This window comes from Talpa occidentalis, unplaced genomic scaffold (genome assembly GCF_014898055.3).
Source record: "Talpa occidentalis isolate TD23 unplaced genomic scaffold, MPIMG_talOcc4v2.1 talOcc4.8, whole genome shotgun sequence".
Taxonomy (NCBI): domain Eukaryota; kingdom Metazoa; phylum Chordata; class Mammalia; order Eulipotyphla; family Talpidae; genus Talpa; species Talpa occidentalis.
In genome coordinates this window covers 71,004,784-71,019,448 of record NW_023605194.1, presented here as the reverse complement: position 1 = coordinate 71,019,448, position 14,665 = coordinate 71,004,784, and the positions used below count along the sequence as shown (strand labels likewise).

General features: G+C 46.6%; 1 protein-coding gene across 1 annotated transcript in view; it reads left to right on the top strand.

Annotated features, from left to right (window-relative positions):
• SYT14 (synaptotagmin 14) overlaps positions 1–14,665 on the top strand; it is a 190,894-nt gene that overhangs the window by 138,487 nt on the left and 37,742 nt on the right. The window contains exon 5 of the mRNA XM_054689957.1: positions 11,581–11,846. Within this exon, the coding sequence (XP_054545932.1) occupies positions 11,581–11,846 (266 nt within the window). The remainder of the gene's footprint in view (positions 1–11,580; positions 11,847–14,665) is intronic.

Below are 14,665 nucleotides of genomic sequence, written 5' to 3'. Positions count from 1 at the left end.
TAATGACCCTTCTTGATCCTTTATTGTTTATGACATTTGGGGGAAGGGCTCAAAAACTATTTCATTTGATATAATCAACCTATTCAGTGATATTTTTTCAAAGATTTATTTATATATACAAGAACTGGGATATAGGCCAGAGATGCAGGGAGTGAGAGGATTCACCAGAGACAGAATGGGAACAGAACAGGCAGAGCAACTGAAATACACTGCTGAGGGGAGCAGCAGGGAAATAGGAGAGGTCTGCCGCACCATGTGGATAGCTCCCTGGCTGCCCGGGGGTCGAACTCATGCTGCAGAGGCTGCAGCCAGCTTCATAGTGCTCTGCTTAACCCTTTGTGCCACCAGGGAGGGCCCTATTCAGTGATTTTTTTTTATATTGATATTTATCAAGTATAGCTTTCTCTGGGCTTCCCTGGTGGCCTAAGGGTTGAGTCACCACTGCGGCCTGTGTTCGATTCCCGGCCAGGGAGCTGACCCACATGGCGTAGCAGACCTCTCCTGTCTCCCCGCAGCTCCCCTCAGCAGTGGGTTTCAGTGGACCTGCCTATTCTGCTCCCCACTCTGTCTCTGGTGAATGCTCTCACCCCGCACCTCTGGCCTACACCCCAGTTCTTCTATGCATAAATAAATAAATCTTTCCCCAAAAAAGTCTAGCTTTTTCTAGCTTTCACACATATTCAAGCTTCCTATATTCTTAGTTCTCAGTGTATTTCTTAGAGTTTAGTTCCTGTGTATTTAGTACAACACTTAGGATAATGATTCCTATGTGTGAGTTTATTTCTGCCACATAGTTTTGTTCTAGTCACTCCACTTGTCCTGTATTGCTTTTTCTTTCCATTGTTGGCCTTTGTCCTGATGTGATTTTTAGCAGCATATTAGTTTACAAAAATTGATATTCTCCACCTTCGATGGCATCTGTATGTGTAGAAACATCCTTAGTACAAAGAATATTCTGAACATCTGAGATAGCATTAGGAATTCTCAAGAAGGAAAGAGTTTTTATATTGTTGGCTTTTTTCCACTTTTGCAGATAATCCTCCTTGCCCCATCCCCATCTATTCTTGGAGTCACCCCGTGTTAAGTCATAGAATCACAGAAGTAGGTGGGACCTTGAGAATTGATAATAATTGAGAATTAGTAATTCAGCTCATTATTCGAGAAAGTTCACATCCCAGATATCAAAATGTAAAACTCTGAGCAAATGGGCTTCAAGAACGGAGACGCTTTACTTCCCTTCCACAGTGGCTCATTCACAATTTTTGCTTTAGGAAAATTAATCCCTTATTTTATCCCAATTCCAAAATGGAACTGCTGAGTTCTGGAGTCACAGCAGTTAAATTGGCAAGGACTCTTTTAATTGTGGGGTCTTGAGATTTAGCTCTTCTTCGCCATGTTATGGGGACCAAATTCAATACACTGCTGACAGAACCCTGGACCCCTCTCTGCCTTCCTCTTCCCCACTCAGTATCCCGACCTCCCCACTCACTGACAAAGAAGCTGCACAAATTGGTCTTCCTTCTGAGGACCAGTGGGGTTTCAGGACCACTCTTAGAGCTTAGCACAAAGTCAGTGGGCGCGAAAACCAGGGCAGCTGTTGGCCGTTTTCTGCAGGAGAAAGACAGGGGCATGTGGGATGGCTGAGTATTGGGGTCTTGTGCTTTGCTGTGTGGGGGCACAGAAAGGGCACAGTGAAATCTGAGGACACTTTTCAGCTTAGGTCCATCTTTCGCTTAGCAGACAGCTTGCTGTGGCCCCAAGTGGCAGTCATAGGAGGGGCCGGAGGTGGCTGCATTTCCCTGCAAGTCAGCTCAATCCAGCAAGGCTACTTTGAGTGTAATTTTTGCTGCAGTCCTTGGTGAGAAGGAAAACAGGTATTAAACATTTCCTGTGAGTCCCAATAAGAACTTCAGGAATGTATTATTTTTCTCTCAACTAATTCTGATTTCAACTGATAATCCTGTTTCCTTTAACTGTTCATATTAAAGTTTCTATTTAGAAAGTTTTCATAATCTTTCAATGACTGCAAAAGATGCTTCCTCCCCCTACAGATGGAGAAATTGAGTCATTATGAGATCTGACTGGAAACTTCTGTGTGAATCCACTGTGTCCTACTGAATTTGTACATTATATCTTCTCTGTAAAGTCAACAGCCTTCTTTTAGTAAATCATATATTCACACAGGTAATAAAAACATTTTCATATTAGATAATAAAAACAATTGTGTTTACACAACCTGTAGGGTTTTCATAGGTTACAACATGTATTTCTTGGTTGATGTTTTAATCATTAGACTTAGAATATTAGTTATCAAAAGGACAGACACATCTGTCCATGTCTAATAAAATAACTTGTGAACTGTCATATCATGAAGAGAATGAAACTTATGATTTATCTTCAAAAGTAAAATTATATGTAGATATGATAGATATAATAGAGGTAGATAGATAAAATAGAGGTAGATAGGAATTCTACCTCACCACCCTTATAAATCTAAACTATTCCCCTCAGTAGTGTATTTCAGTCTGCCTGTTCTGCTCCCCATACTGTCTCTGGTGAATCCTCTCACCCCCGCACCTCTGGCCTGCACCCCAGTTCTTGTATGCATAAATAAATAAATCTTTTTTAAAAAAGGAAAGAAATCAAGTAGGGTATTCAATTTCTGATTTTTAGTGGTGTTTTATTTAGTAAAAGACTGTAGTTTATTAAGAAAAATTAGGTTTCTGTGCTAAGACAGAAAGAACAAGATGATTTCTGACATGGAACAAATAATTTTTACTGATACTTTTGCCCGATAATAAAAAGCATTCTGCAATGTTTTACAGCCATGTTTTTGTTACAAGCCAGCAGTTAACTTTGAACATGCTCTAGTTCTCATAAATGAGTTCTGAAATATTTTATTGTGGGCTAGTGATATATGACTCGATGAGATGTTACCGTTAATATAACTAGAAGTTTTCATGGAAGGTCTCAAACCCAGGTTTACTTTGGACATGGGGTTCATTTTGGAGCCTATGAAAAGGTTGATTTGGTTTGTTTCAATATTTGTGCTTTTCCTTTTATAAAAACTCTTTGTCTTTCACCCAGTGATTTTCTGTCTAATATTGTTAAAACAACTTCCCTGTCAGCTGGTCTCTTTTAGCTAGAAGGAGAAACACACACACACAACACACATGCACACACAACGGGAGTCCCCTGTGTGGTCTGGCTGTTAAACCTGAGCGGTGGCACAAACGACGACACCGCCCTGGCGTCTGGGTAGCTCGTTTCCCACCATGTCAGTTTTCTGGTGTTTGCTGAGACATGAAGCAGAAGTAGGAGATGCTTGTCACTGGTTTCCATGGAAACCCCAAGGATACTTTGGAGCTCAGAAGGGTAGAGCAAACCACAGTAATAGGTCTTATTATAAGGGCAAAATACATAAAAGGTTCAGGCATATGCTTTTAATTAGTTTCCAGAAATAGCTAGAAGCAGAGAGGATGCAGTGAAATCCTGTTTCTCACTCTTACTGGGCGAGGAAGCTTTGGAGATTTAATGATTGACTTTCGCCGAGGCAGGGAGAGCCAGACTGCAGGTGCGCCTGGCGTGGCCCTCCCTGATCCTCACATAGAGGCGCGTGCATGTTGTCTAATAGGAGCTTTCCTGTGGCCACCGATGTCCAGTTTGCTGATCGTTTTCCATTCTTATCCCCGTGACATAGTTTACTCCAAACAGCGCCCTTCAGACTGTTTGTAGTAGATTCAAATGTGCCGCAGAAGCACTTTCTATCTTCACATATGCAAGAATGTATCTGTGCATTTTTATTTTAAAATGCAAATAAGTCAGTAGCCAAAATTCTTATTGTTAAGGTATATTAAATTTTCCAGTCTTTTGGGGAACATATTAAAATTGAATGAGCTAAAAAAACAGGATTCAGGGAGAGTAGACTAGAATAATTAAGTATTTTCTGTTAGAGAATTATGATGGGTAAAAGACTAATAACTCTTTTAAGACAAAATTCTTTAAAGATTTCCTTTTGAATTGCAATCTGCAAAGAATAATCTTGTATTGCATTGCAATTCAACACATTATTTCGTCTTGTTGCTATAGAAACTAATTCTGGTGCAGCTGTGATTGCTAATCAAAATTCTACCATTATACAACCTTTCCCCCCTTAGTGCTTAGTGTTATTTTTAGTTACAAAATAATAAATTTAAATGGTGAGTTCATGTTAATGGTCAAAACATTAACGCAAAGAGTTTTAAAAATTTGAGCCCTTTTTTGTGAAAATAAAGATGTGCTCCTATTGTATAGCTTCAATATGAATAACAAGAAAACAAAGCCTTTTCGCTGAATTACAAAGGTCTGTAATTGCTATATTACATCAACATTGTGAAGCACTTAACTGCTTCATAATCCTAAATTGCTACTATTTCAACCATCTATTTTGAAGTGTCTGGTTTCTTGGTGTTATAAAAATGAAAAAAATAAAATGTCCTCAGAATGCATGAAGTCTTTGAACACAAAATGGGAATGAAATCTATTGTTTTATCCTTAGCGAATTGAGATCACATCCCCAGTTTATGTCATAAGCAAAAGCTAATTAGTTGTCCTCATTCTTGCCTTTATTAGTGCATCAGCACCCACCAAACTATCCTGTTCACATCCCCCAGTGTAAATCTTGTATATTCTACAGGCCAGAACGGAATCACATTTTTTGACTTTCTAAGAACATTGGTTCTTTTCCATTTCGTCAAACAAATGTTAAAACTGCTTACCATGTTATTCAGAGCAGAAGATGGACGATAGAATGTCTAGGGGGCCTATGCCAACTCTAAATTGAATCTTTGTTGTGTGTTATATAACCAGTAATGGTGCGTTTTTGCATATATGGCATTCCCAAAATGTTCTTGTCTGATTTGGTACATCAAGTAAGGGAAGTAACATAAAATTTATTATTTCACATTCTGCTTGATTGAAATTAAAACTGAAACATGTGAAACAACAACTACTATTCTTATCTTCCTTTAGATGAAAAAAGTAAAACACAGTGGGAAATGAAACAGCTATTATTACTTAATATATTTGTATTCATTTTTCCGTTCACTTACCGTTCACTTACATATTGTATGTGCTGATGACAGAAGCAGTGACATTCTCAGGGCACCTAAAATGGACACTTGAGAAGGGCCTGGCTGTCTGGAATTTGAACTTGGATGTGAAGTTGGCTGTTTTATTAAGTCATTGGCATCTGTGATGGAATTAAAGCCCCTGGCTGTGAAAAGCTCCCAAGGGTAGCTGGGGTTCCATTTCTCAGGCTTGGGAGTTCTTCACATCTTTCATGGAAATCTTTCTGATGTGTGTTTCACACTTAGCTTAATTGAATCTGTAATGATAATTTAGGGTCATGATTACTGGGTAGAACCAAAGCAGCAGCTGTAATGACAACACTCCTGGGACTCGGCAGCCAATATGAGCTGTAACCCCAAAGCTTTGTGAAAAATTCTCCTGGATGACTTTTGTGGCCTCTTTCTTGTAAAGCTGGAGCGAGGGGACAGACTGTTTTGTGCTGTTGGACAGGCTAGAACTCCTGCAGAATTATCAGCAAACGCCGAAGTTGGCTTGCATTTTCTCCAGAGCACTAATGAATGAACAGCAGCCGGTGCCGTTGGTCATCCTGCAGCCCACCTGCTGTCTCGGCCTCATGTCAGTGCTGATCTACTAACGATCTTAACATGCTTGCTGACTGACTGTGCAGCATCTGCAGGTACCCACAAATCCAGTTAATCACCAAAAGTCCCAGCGCACCTGGTGTCACCCCCTCTTCCAGGGCCAGACGAGGCTTCAGTGAAGGCGGCACAGACACCTGTGCCCCAGAATTGCCACAGCCGGGAGACGTGGGAGCAGTGTGGACCTGCAGCCCAATGGCAGCCCTCTACAGCATGATGGGAAGCGTTGGGAGAGTTAAATCAACCCCAGGTTCCCGTGAGGGCAGAGGCATCGACACAGACATAGGCCTCCACCCTGGTTCCATCCTTCATTATAACATGGCGAACCCACTGTGCTCTTTCAACATTTTCTGCTTGGATGTTCACAGGTGACTTTGGTCCAAACTTTAGAGTTTCCCTATCAGAAGAAAATGCCCCCAGAAAGTGATAGATCTCTTCTCACTCACCATGTGTTTCCACATGTGGATTTAAGTGCACCAAGGGAACGCTAGGAGGTCGCTGGGGGCCTGCACTTGTGTATAGTAGGTCCTGAATGGTGCATTGACTTTTAAGTACACAAAATGTTAGGTTTTATGTCATCTTCTCCCCCGAAGGCTCATCCCTCTGCAAACAACTGAAAGCATTTTGATGGCAGGTTGCACTGCACTGATTTCATGTTGCAGGGAACCAACGCATACGTGGCCCTCACGCGATGTCTAGCTCTCCGTGGAGACTTCCTGTGCAGACTTTCAGGACAGTAGAGCCAGCTCTCCTCTGAGAAGCTCAGGGACAAGTAGGAGAAATATTTAAGAGTTTTATTGAGATGTAACTCACATACCATGAAACTCACTTGTGTACAGTGTACAATGTACTGTGACTTTTAGTACATTTACATCCACACCACATGTTAATTCTAGAATATTCTCATCACCCTAGAGAGACCTTGGACCTGCTGGTCGTCATTCCATGGCACCCCTCCCAGACCTGGGCGGTCACCCATGGGCTTCTGTTTATCTGTATCCCCTCCCCCACCCTCACCCACACTTCATAGAGCTGACTGGTGCAGCTCTGGAGCTTTGTAAACGTGATGTCTTCAGGGTCCCTCAGGTTGCAACATGCATTGTGCCATGTTTCTTATTATCACTAAGTCATTCTCCATCATCCATCTGTCACTCAGTGGACATCTGCACCCTTTCTATATGGTGGCTACTGGGAACCAGGCTGCTGTGTGTCTGTGTGTGTGTGCGTGTGTGTGTTTTCTCCCTTCTCTCATTTCCCTTGTAAATAAACCTTGTATTAACTTTTTAAAAAAGAATGCTCTATTTGTCCTCCACTTTAAATTTTTTTTTTTTTAAGATTTATTTATATAAGCACTGGGTACAGTCAGAAGCACGGGAGGGTGAGAGAATTCACCGGAGTCAAGCGGGCAGAGCAGAGCAGGCAGACTGATGAAGTACACTGCTGAGGGGAGCAGCGGGCGGCAGGAGAGGTCTGCACGCCATGCGGGACCCTCCTCCGGTGGCCGGGGAGCAGCCGGGAATTGAACCGGTGCTGCAAAGGCTGTGGGCAGCTTCACAGCCTAGCGCTCAACCGCTGTGCCACCTGGGGAGGCCCTGTTTACCTGTATTTTTATGGTAGCTGTACTAGTCAGTGTGAAGTGATCTCCCACTGTGATTTTGGGATTTATTTTTTAAACAAAGAATCACAGTGCCTAAGTACTGTAAGTATGGGGTACAGAGCCGTGACTCAGAGGATGGAGTTGTTAAATGGGCCGGAGAAGGCTTCTGAACTATAAGTGGAGTCTTGGATATTGGAAACGGTGCCTGTGAGACTTGAAGAGCTGTCTGTTTGTGACAGCCATGAGTTTTCTGGCAGAGCAGGCATGGTGGTCGCCACACTGCATACCCACCATGAAAGCCGTGACAGTGACGCTGTACAGACCACACACACAGCTTTTGTGCATGGTGAGGGTCAGCACTACGTAGCAATACTGTTCATGATTTAAAACATGTATTCATGAAATATATTTGTTGTCGTGTCCATCCCAGTTCTAGGGATTAAACCCCCTGTTCTAGAGTGCCCAGGAAGGGACAGAAAGATGTGGAAGCTCGTGTCTTAGCTCGGACCCTAGAACTACCAAGCAGGTGGGTAGCATTCAGGATAGGTCTCATCAACGCTATGTGTGTGACATGGGTGGGCACAGCTCTGGGACCTGATGGGTTTTTTTAATCACAATTTTTTTTGGCTTCAGTGGAATGACTTGTCAAGCTATCTAGACCCAAGTTTCTCAACCTTCTTTCATCATTGCTTCCTTACAGAGACGATTTTAATTCTATTTATGTAAATCAATTAATTAAATTACTTTAATTTCTACATAACAAGAAGAAAAATACTAAGGAATTAAAATTCATTCAGAAAGGGTTAAGTTTTGGTTGGCCACAAAGCACTATAATAGTTAAGATTTTTTATTGCCCTCCTCTTAGCTAATTACTCTTGGGGTAACACTGCCCTGATTATGGATGCTTGATCTAGTTCATTACTGCTTTGCTTAAAATTAGAAGACTTAGAAAAAAAAAAATTAGAAGACTTAGAATTTCTACTTTAACTCATGAAGAAGTAACTGTGGTCAGATTTGCTTTCCTGCCATAAGTAATTACAACACCAAGGAGAGAATGAAGAGCAAAGACTTCAGCTTCTGAAGGGCAGGACAATGAGCCGAGAGGGAAAGCCAGTAAGTGAGTTAACATCTGGGTGCCTCGACTTACTGTCTGGAGGCTGCAGCGCGCGAAGGAGAAACAAAATGGAATCTGGAAATCTCTTGAGTTGAAAGACAGAGATAAAGTTGAGGGAGATGGAAGGGGGTGGGGTGTGTGGGGCTGAGTGCAGGAGTGGATGGAGGACGAAGCTGCTGACAAGTTCATGGCATCTCCACATTGCTGGTGTGGCACTGACCATGCATGCATGTGACACAGTTACCTGCATCTTGGAAAGGAGCTGTCAGAAAGCAGTGGGTAGAATAATTCCCAGGACCTGCACAGGGGTGAAGATGACGTGTGTTTCCAGCACCCCCAGCAGAGAGGCACTGAGTGGCATCCTCAGTAAGGCCACAGATGACCAGTGGGACTAACTCAGCATTAAGGTTGAGAACACTCTGAACCATGCTCACCAAACCTAGGTACGAGGAAGACTCAAAAGATTGATCTTATCCTCAAGAAATGTAACTGTATGCCAGAATAAAGTCAAAACACTATCCAGTGGAATACAACAAAAATTTAGTATTCAGCAATGTAAGATTCACAATGCTCAGCAGCTAATAATTTCCAAGTATACAACAACAACAAAACAACCCATGATGTGGTGGGGTGTAGGGAAAATAAACAGAAACAGAAATAAGCAGCAAAGATAATGAAATGAGCCGGCAGGGGTCTTACAACAGCTCGTGTCGAGTATATTATTGTGCTTGGGAATGTAAGGAAAATCATGAAAAAAGAGATGGAAGACCTGAGAAGACCAAAGGAACTCAAGGATGTGGAAAATGCAGTCTCCGAAATTAAAAACGGGCTGAACATACTGGGTGGGGTTAACAGGTGGACATTGAAGAATTGTAGCCCAGGGTAGAGCGCAGAGAGGATAGCGTCACGAAGCTGCTAATCTGAGAGGCAATATTGGGTGCGGTGACATGTGATGAGGACAGGGCAATGGGAACAGAAACATATTTAAAAATGTTACTACTGGAAATTTTCCGTGTTTGAAGAGAACAGTAAGTCTGTAAGCCTGTGAAGCTCAACAAGACTAAGCAGCTTGAAGAAAATAAAAACTGGATCATGTGCTGCCGTGAGAGAGGGTAGCAGAGCCCTTGCTGGCTCTAAAGCCAGGTCCCCACAGGGTGTTGTGAGCAAAGTGCTGAAAGGAACTTTTTAAAGGCTGTCAACCTTGAATTCTTTACCCAACAAAAAGCTCCAGAAATAAAGCTCCTTCAAGGACTTTTTCCCTGGGCAGTGGCCAAGGCTAAGACTCTGTCCGCAGGTGGAGTGGGCAGCTGAGCGGCTGCCAAGTGCTGCCCCCATACCCTGCGTGTTGCCCGTCACCGGAAAAGAGTTGTGTCTGTACTTTGTCCAGTTTTATACTCATTTACAGCAGAGAGCTAACCCATTGCCAGCTGCTCTAGCATGAAAATAAGTTCCTTGATAGTATTTTTCATTATTATTATTATTATTTCAGTTTTACTATTCATTAACATGAAATATTTTCCACAGGTAAAACTGAGTAGCACTGGGATGAAAAGACAAACAAAAATATTGCTGGAAAGTGACACTGGAATTTTGGGCATGATTTCTTTCAAAATTCAGCCAGCTTAATTTATCAGGAGTCTTGCAGCTTCAGTGTAGTTGAGTAGAGGAAAAGAAGAAACCCCACTGGCCACTTACATTGGGTCATCCTTGTGTTATTTCAAAGTGATATTTTTCAGTTTATCCCTTGATTTTTCTATTGTGCGTTTGTAAGGTTGTATGAGGAATACAAGACATCTTTTTTGTGTTCAAAAATTGCTGTTTTTAGGATGAGCCAGTGAATTCAAAGCCATGAACTTAAAATCCTTATTCTGTTATGTAGTTAAAATCCAATTAGTCTTGAACAGGGGTAGCAGTAGGAATTGTCTATGTGCTATGTCATTTCATTGTTAAGGCCATTTTGTGAGTCATCCTGTAAGAAATCCTAGGTCATTTTCTTACTTTTTTTTTAATGTCATCAGTCACATAACATAAACTTCTCCCGTTAGACTTTTTCATATTTGTTTCTGGAAAGAAATCTTAAAGACAATACTTCCTCTCATCCTTTTCCCACATTCTGTACTTTACTAAACATCAGTGACCTCTTTAGTATTTCCTTAATGTGAAGATGAACTTACATCGTTTTCTTAGCATGCTCACTGTCTGCGAACCCAGAAGCCTGCCTCACGTGTGGGTCACCCGTAGATTTGCCCTTTCTTCGGCAGAGATTTTTAGGGCAATACTGTGTGTCGGACACCACAGGGGTGCAGAAAGGCGCTGGCCACCTGCAGTGGGATGAATTGGCAGATCCAGTGTAAGCGCTGGAGCTAGAGCGTCCTGGGAGCACTTAGTAGGGCACCGAGCCCTCCCCCACCCCCTCTTGCGCCCCCCGCCCCCTTTGCAGGAACGCGCTGCAGATGTGGGGACATCTCCTGGGAGATGGGAATGGTTCTGAGCGGGTGAGAAACAACTCGAAAGGGAAAAAGAAAGTGTAGCGTGGGAATTTTTCTGAGGTTAACAAGTCACTTGAATCTTGTGGGGTCATCTATGGAAAGGGAGGGCAGGCCAAGGACACCCCTGGCCGCGGGAGGAGCCTGGCCCAAGGAAGGGGACGCCCGCGTGGGAAATTTCTGGAATTCCGCCTGGGCCCTGAGGGCGCCAGGGCGTGGGGAGAGAGAGCCGGAGCAGTGCCAGTGCGCCCTCGGGGGGCCAGGGCTGCATGTTAGGTGGTGCCGGAAACACTTAGGGTTTCGTCCCGAAATTGGTGAGTACACGTCGGAGACTGTTGAGCGGCCCTGTAGCTCTGTAATTCTATGTGAGAACAAAATATTCAGCCCCCGAGGCAAAGCAGGGCTGAGTCGGCCTCCGAGTTCGGGGTGCGGCCTTAAGCGCACTGAGCCTCCTGTCGGACCCAGCCGGAGGCGGGACACGTGGCCGGGCCGCCTGCCCCGCCGGGCCTCTCCCGGTCCCTGCCGTCTGGTTTCCCCTCCTGTTACTCGGGGGAGAGGCGTGAGGAAGCTCCTGGGACCTGGGCGCGCAGCACCCCCAGCAGGCGAGCCCGGCGTGGCGCCGAGCCCCCCAGCGCCTGCCGCCGCGGTGACGGCTCTCCCCCTTCCTTGCCCCAGGAAACTGCATTCAGAGGATGAGGAGGACGCCCCCGCTGGACGAGCTGCAGCCCCCGCCCTACCAAGACGACAGCGGCTCGCCCCACCTGTCGTGCACGCCCTCAGAGGTCGGGGACAGCAAGTGCGAGTTTTCTCACTGCAACAGCCCGCGCTGCTCCTACACGTGCCCAAGCGAGGGCAGCACGGGGCCAGACGCGGGGAGCGGCCGCAACAAGGGCTACGAGGAGGACGTCCCCAGCGACAGCACCGCGGTGCTGAGCCCCGAGGTCAGTGCCCGCCCGCTGGGGGCGGGGCGGGGCGGGGCAGCGCGGGGCGGGGCGGGGCCTGCCCCCTGGGGGCCTCTCTGCCGTGGTGGGGGCGGGTCTCTGACCCTTACCCAGCAGCCTCCAGGGCCCGCCCCCACTTCTCACCCCCACCCGCACGTGGGCCCGACGTGAGCGCAGCGCACAGGAAGTGAAAATCACCTCCCGCAGGTAGTGACCTCAAAATTTTTTTTTTAATTCGAATCTTTTATGCAAAAATCCTGAAAGCGCGTTCCTGGTTGGTTCATCTGGAGTTTCCTACTCATGTTTGAGCTGTTTTATGTTGGCTGTCTGGGCACCTGCGAGGCCACCCCTTCCTCCAGCGGGAGCCACAGCTCTCGGCCTCGGGCGGGGAGGGGACGCGCGTCAGCCCCGGAGCCCTGAGGCATTCAGAGCTGACGATGGGCAGGGTTTGAACTCGGTTCCCTTTTGGAGCGAAAAGGTAAAAAAAATTAACCAAAAAAAAAACCATTTGTACTTTTGAAGTCTTCCATTAAAGATTAACAAGGAAAACTGGGTTTCCACACAAGGTGGTGTTTATTTCCTATCTGAACCAGAGTCTGAGGCTTCAGGATCCTCTGTGTGTAACTTTCACAGCCTTTGTCCGGGAGAGCACCGCAGTACTTGAGTCTGTGTTCTCTGTGAACTCAAGTCATCCACTGCCAAAATTAAATAAATCATCTATGTTGAGGTGTAAATTGAATTCCTTTCATTTTGAGTATTTCTTATATAAACTTTAAAATCACTTTGTATCTACTTTGCTGATGCTTCTAGTTGATACTAGAAGAGAAGAACATGCCAGGCCTAGTTTAGTCTCACGCTTCCCGAGCCATGTCCCGGAGCTGCCCTGCGGGGCCGGGAACCTGGCTGAGCTGCGCCCTTGACAGTCAGCTCTGGAGGTCTTTCTAGGTTACAGATGAAACCACTAGACTCAGAGTCCAACAATAAGTAGCTCTGAAATGGCTGGTCCACCCTGGTCAGCAGCCTGCCTGATGGGGCTCTCCACAGCTCCACAGCTGGCTCTTGCCAGCTCAGGTGCCCCACCTGGCCGGAATCAGAGTGTAGAGTCCTCAGAGGCAGAACGTCTGATGGACAGGTGGTCCCAGGGACTTGTGCTCCAAACTAAGATACTTGAGTTGCAACTGGGCGTGTGCACGCTTGTATATGCACATGTACATGTGTGTGCATGTGCCTTAGTCTACTTTAGATATGAAGCAAGAATTGAGGCACAAGATGAGGCAGGGCCTATGGGGATGGGGTATGGGGACAGGGGCAGGGCACACGGGGATTGGGCAGGGGCTCGCGGGGACAGCTGTAAGCTGTGCCCATGTGTCCACCTCACTTTTCACTCCACTGTTGGGGGCAGCAAGGGCAGGAATTGAGGTTTGCTGGGGGGGTCCCAGGGCCAAGCTACCGGTGGTTTGATGGAGGGTGCATTCCCTGGCAGCGAAGCTGCCCGTCAGCCTCCCACCTGTCCCTGGAGCAGAGCGCCATGGCCATGGCTCCTCCAGGAGACCCTTGCTAGTTCGGTCATTGTTTCTGTGCATCTTGGAGCTTCTGACTCAGCTGCTGTCCTTGTTCAGTCTTGTCCAGTTGCCCGCCCTAGATGACCGCCCTGGCTGGTGGCCTCAACCTTCCCTTGAGCAGGAGCACCAGCCCCCTCTTTGTTGACACATCGGGGTGTCTCCTCTGTCCTACTGTCCTGCTTGTCTCCCCTTCTGTAGCCGAACTGAACGTGTCCCGACGGCACAGCAGCGTCCCGGGCGCGAGCTCAGGGCCGACAGCCTGTGCTATTATAAAACACACTCCTGGGCCTTTTCAGGTTTATCCACTCAGTGCCATTCCTTACTGGGTATCAGGATCAGGTCTGGGACCTTCTTTACCATTCACTTCATCCAGAGCTGGCGTCTCCATGCCTACCTCCCGCCACGGTTGAGCCAGAAGAGGGGTAAGGGTTCCCTAGCGCCCAGGTGGGGGCGTTCATGAGCTCTGATGGCTGCTGCTCCCCAGGGGAGCCCAGACCCTGTACCCCGTGCCTGCCCTGCCGATGTCAGCACTCCGTTGCTGTCTCCTCCTTCAGTCCTTGTCAGAATGCCCAGAAAAAACAAAATGAGGCACAGCGGGACCTGAGGTCCGTGGGCGCGGTGCTCTGGAAGCTGCGGGCAGCCGCCGTTATTGCCCGTTATAAAGACGCGCTCTGAGAAGCAGGGGATTTACAGAGACGTGCTGGCGCTGATTTAACCCCCTGCACAGTAACTAAGTGCAGGTCCCCACCCAGTCCCAGAGTTTGCTCCCGTTGTGTCCATGTGTGAGTGCTCTGGGTCACCGCAGGGAGACCTGCAGGAGTTCAGGGTCCGAGACATGTCTTTCTGGCACATTCTCCACTGTGCCCGCACCCCCAGGGGCCCGGACAGAGACGCACAGTGAGCAGTGAGTGTGCAGAGCCTGTCACAGCAGGCAGTTCAAGGAGATAGAGCAAAGACACAGCACAGCCCACAGGAGCACAGCCGTCTCATCAGTGAGTGAGGGCCAGCAGGCTCTGCCACCCCAGGACAACGCCCTGCCAGGTCGTTGGAGCTGAGTGCCACCTGCCCATATGGCTGCTCATGGGGATGGCAGGGGAGGGCAGACGCGACTTCTGCAGCTCTGGCCTCCCCGGCAATTGCAGGTGCATTCTGGGGTGGGGCAGGAAGACGCATCTCTGCTGGCATGTGCCCGGGCCAGACAAGTGCTACTTGTGGGAAGCACTGCTGGTAGCCCTGGAGCCTGCCACTGTGACAGCC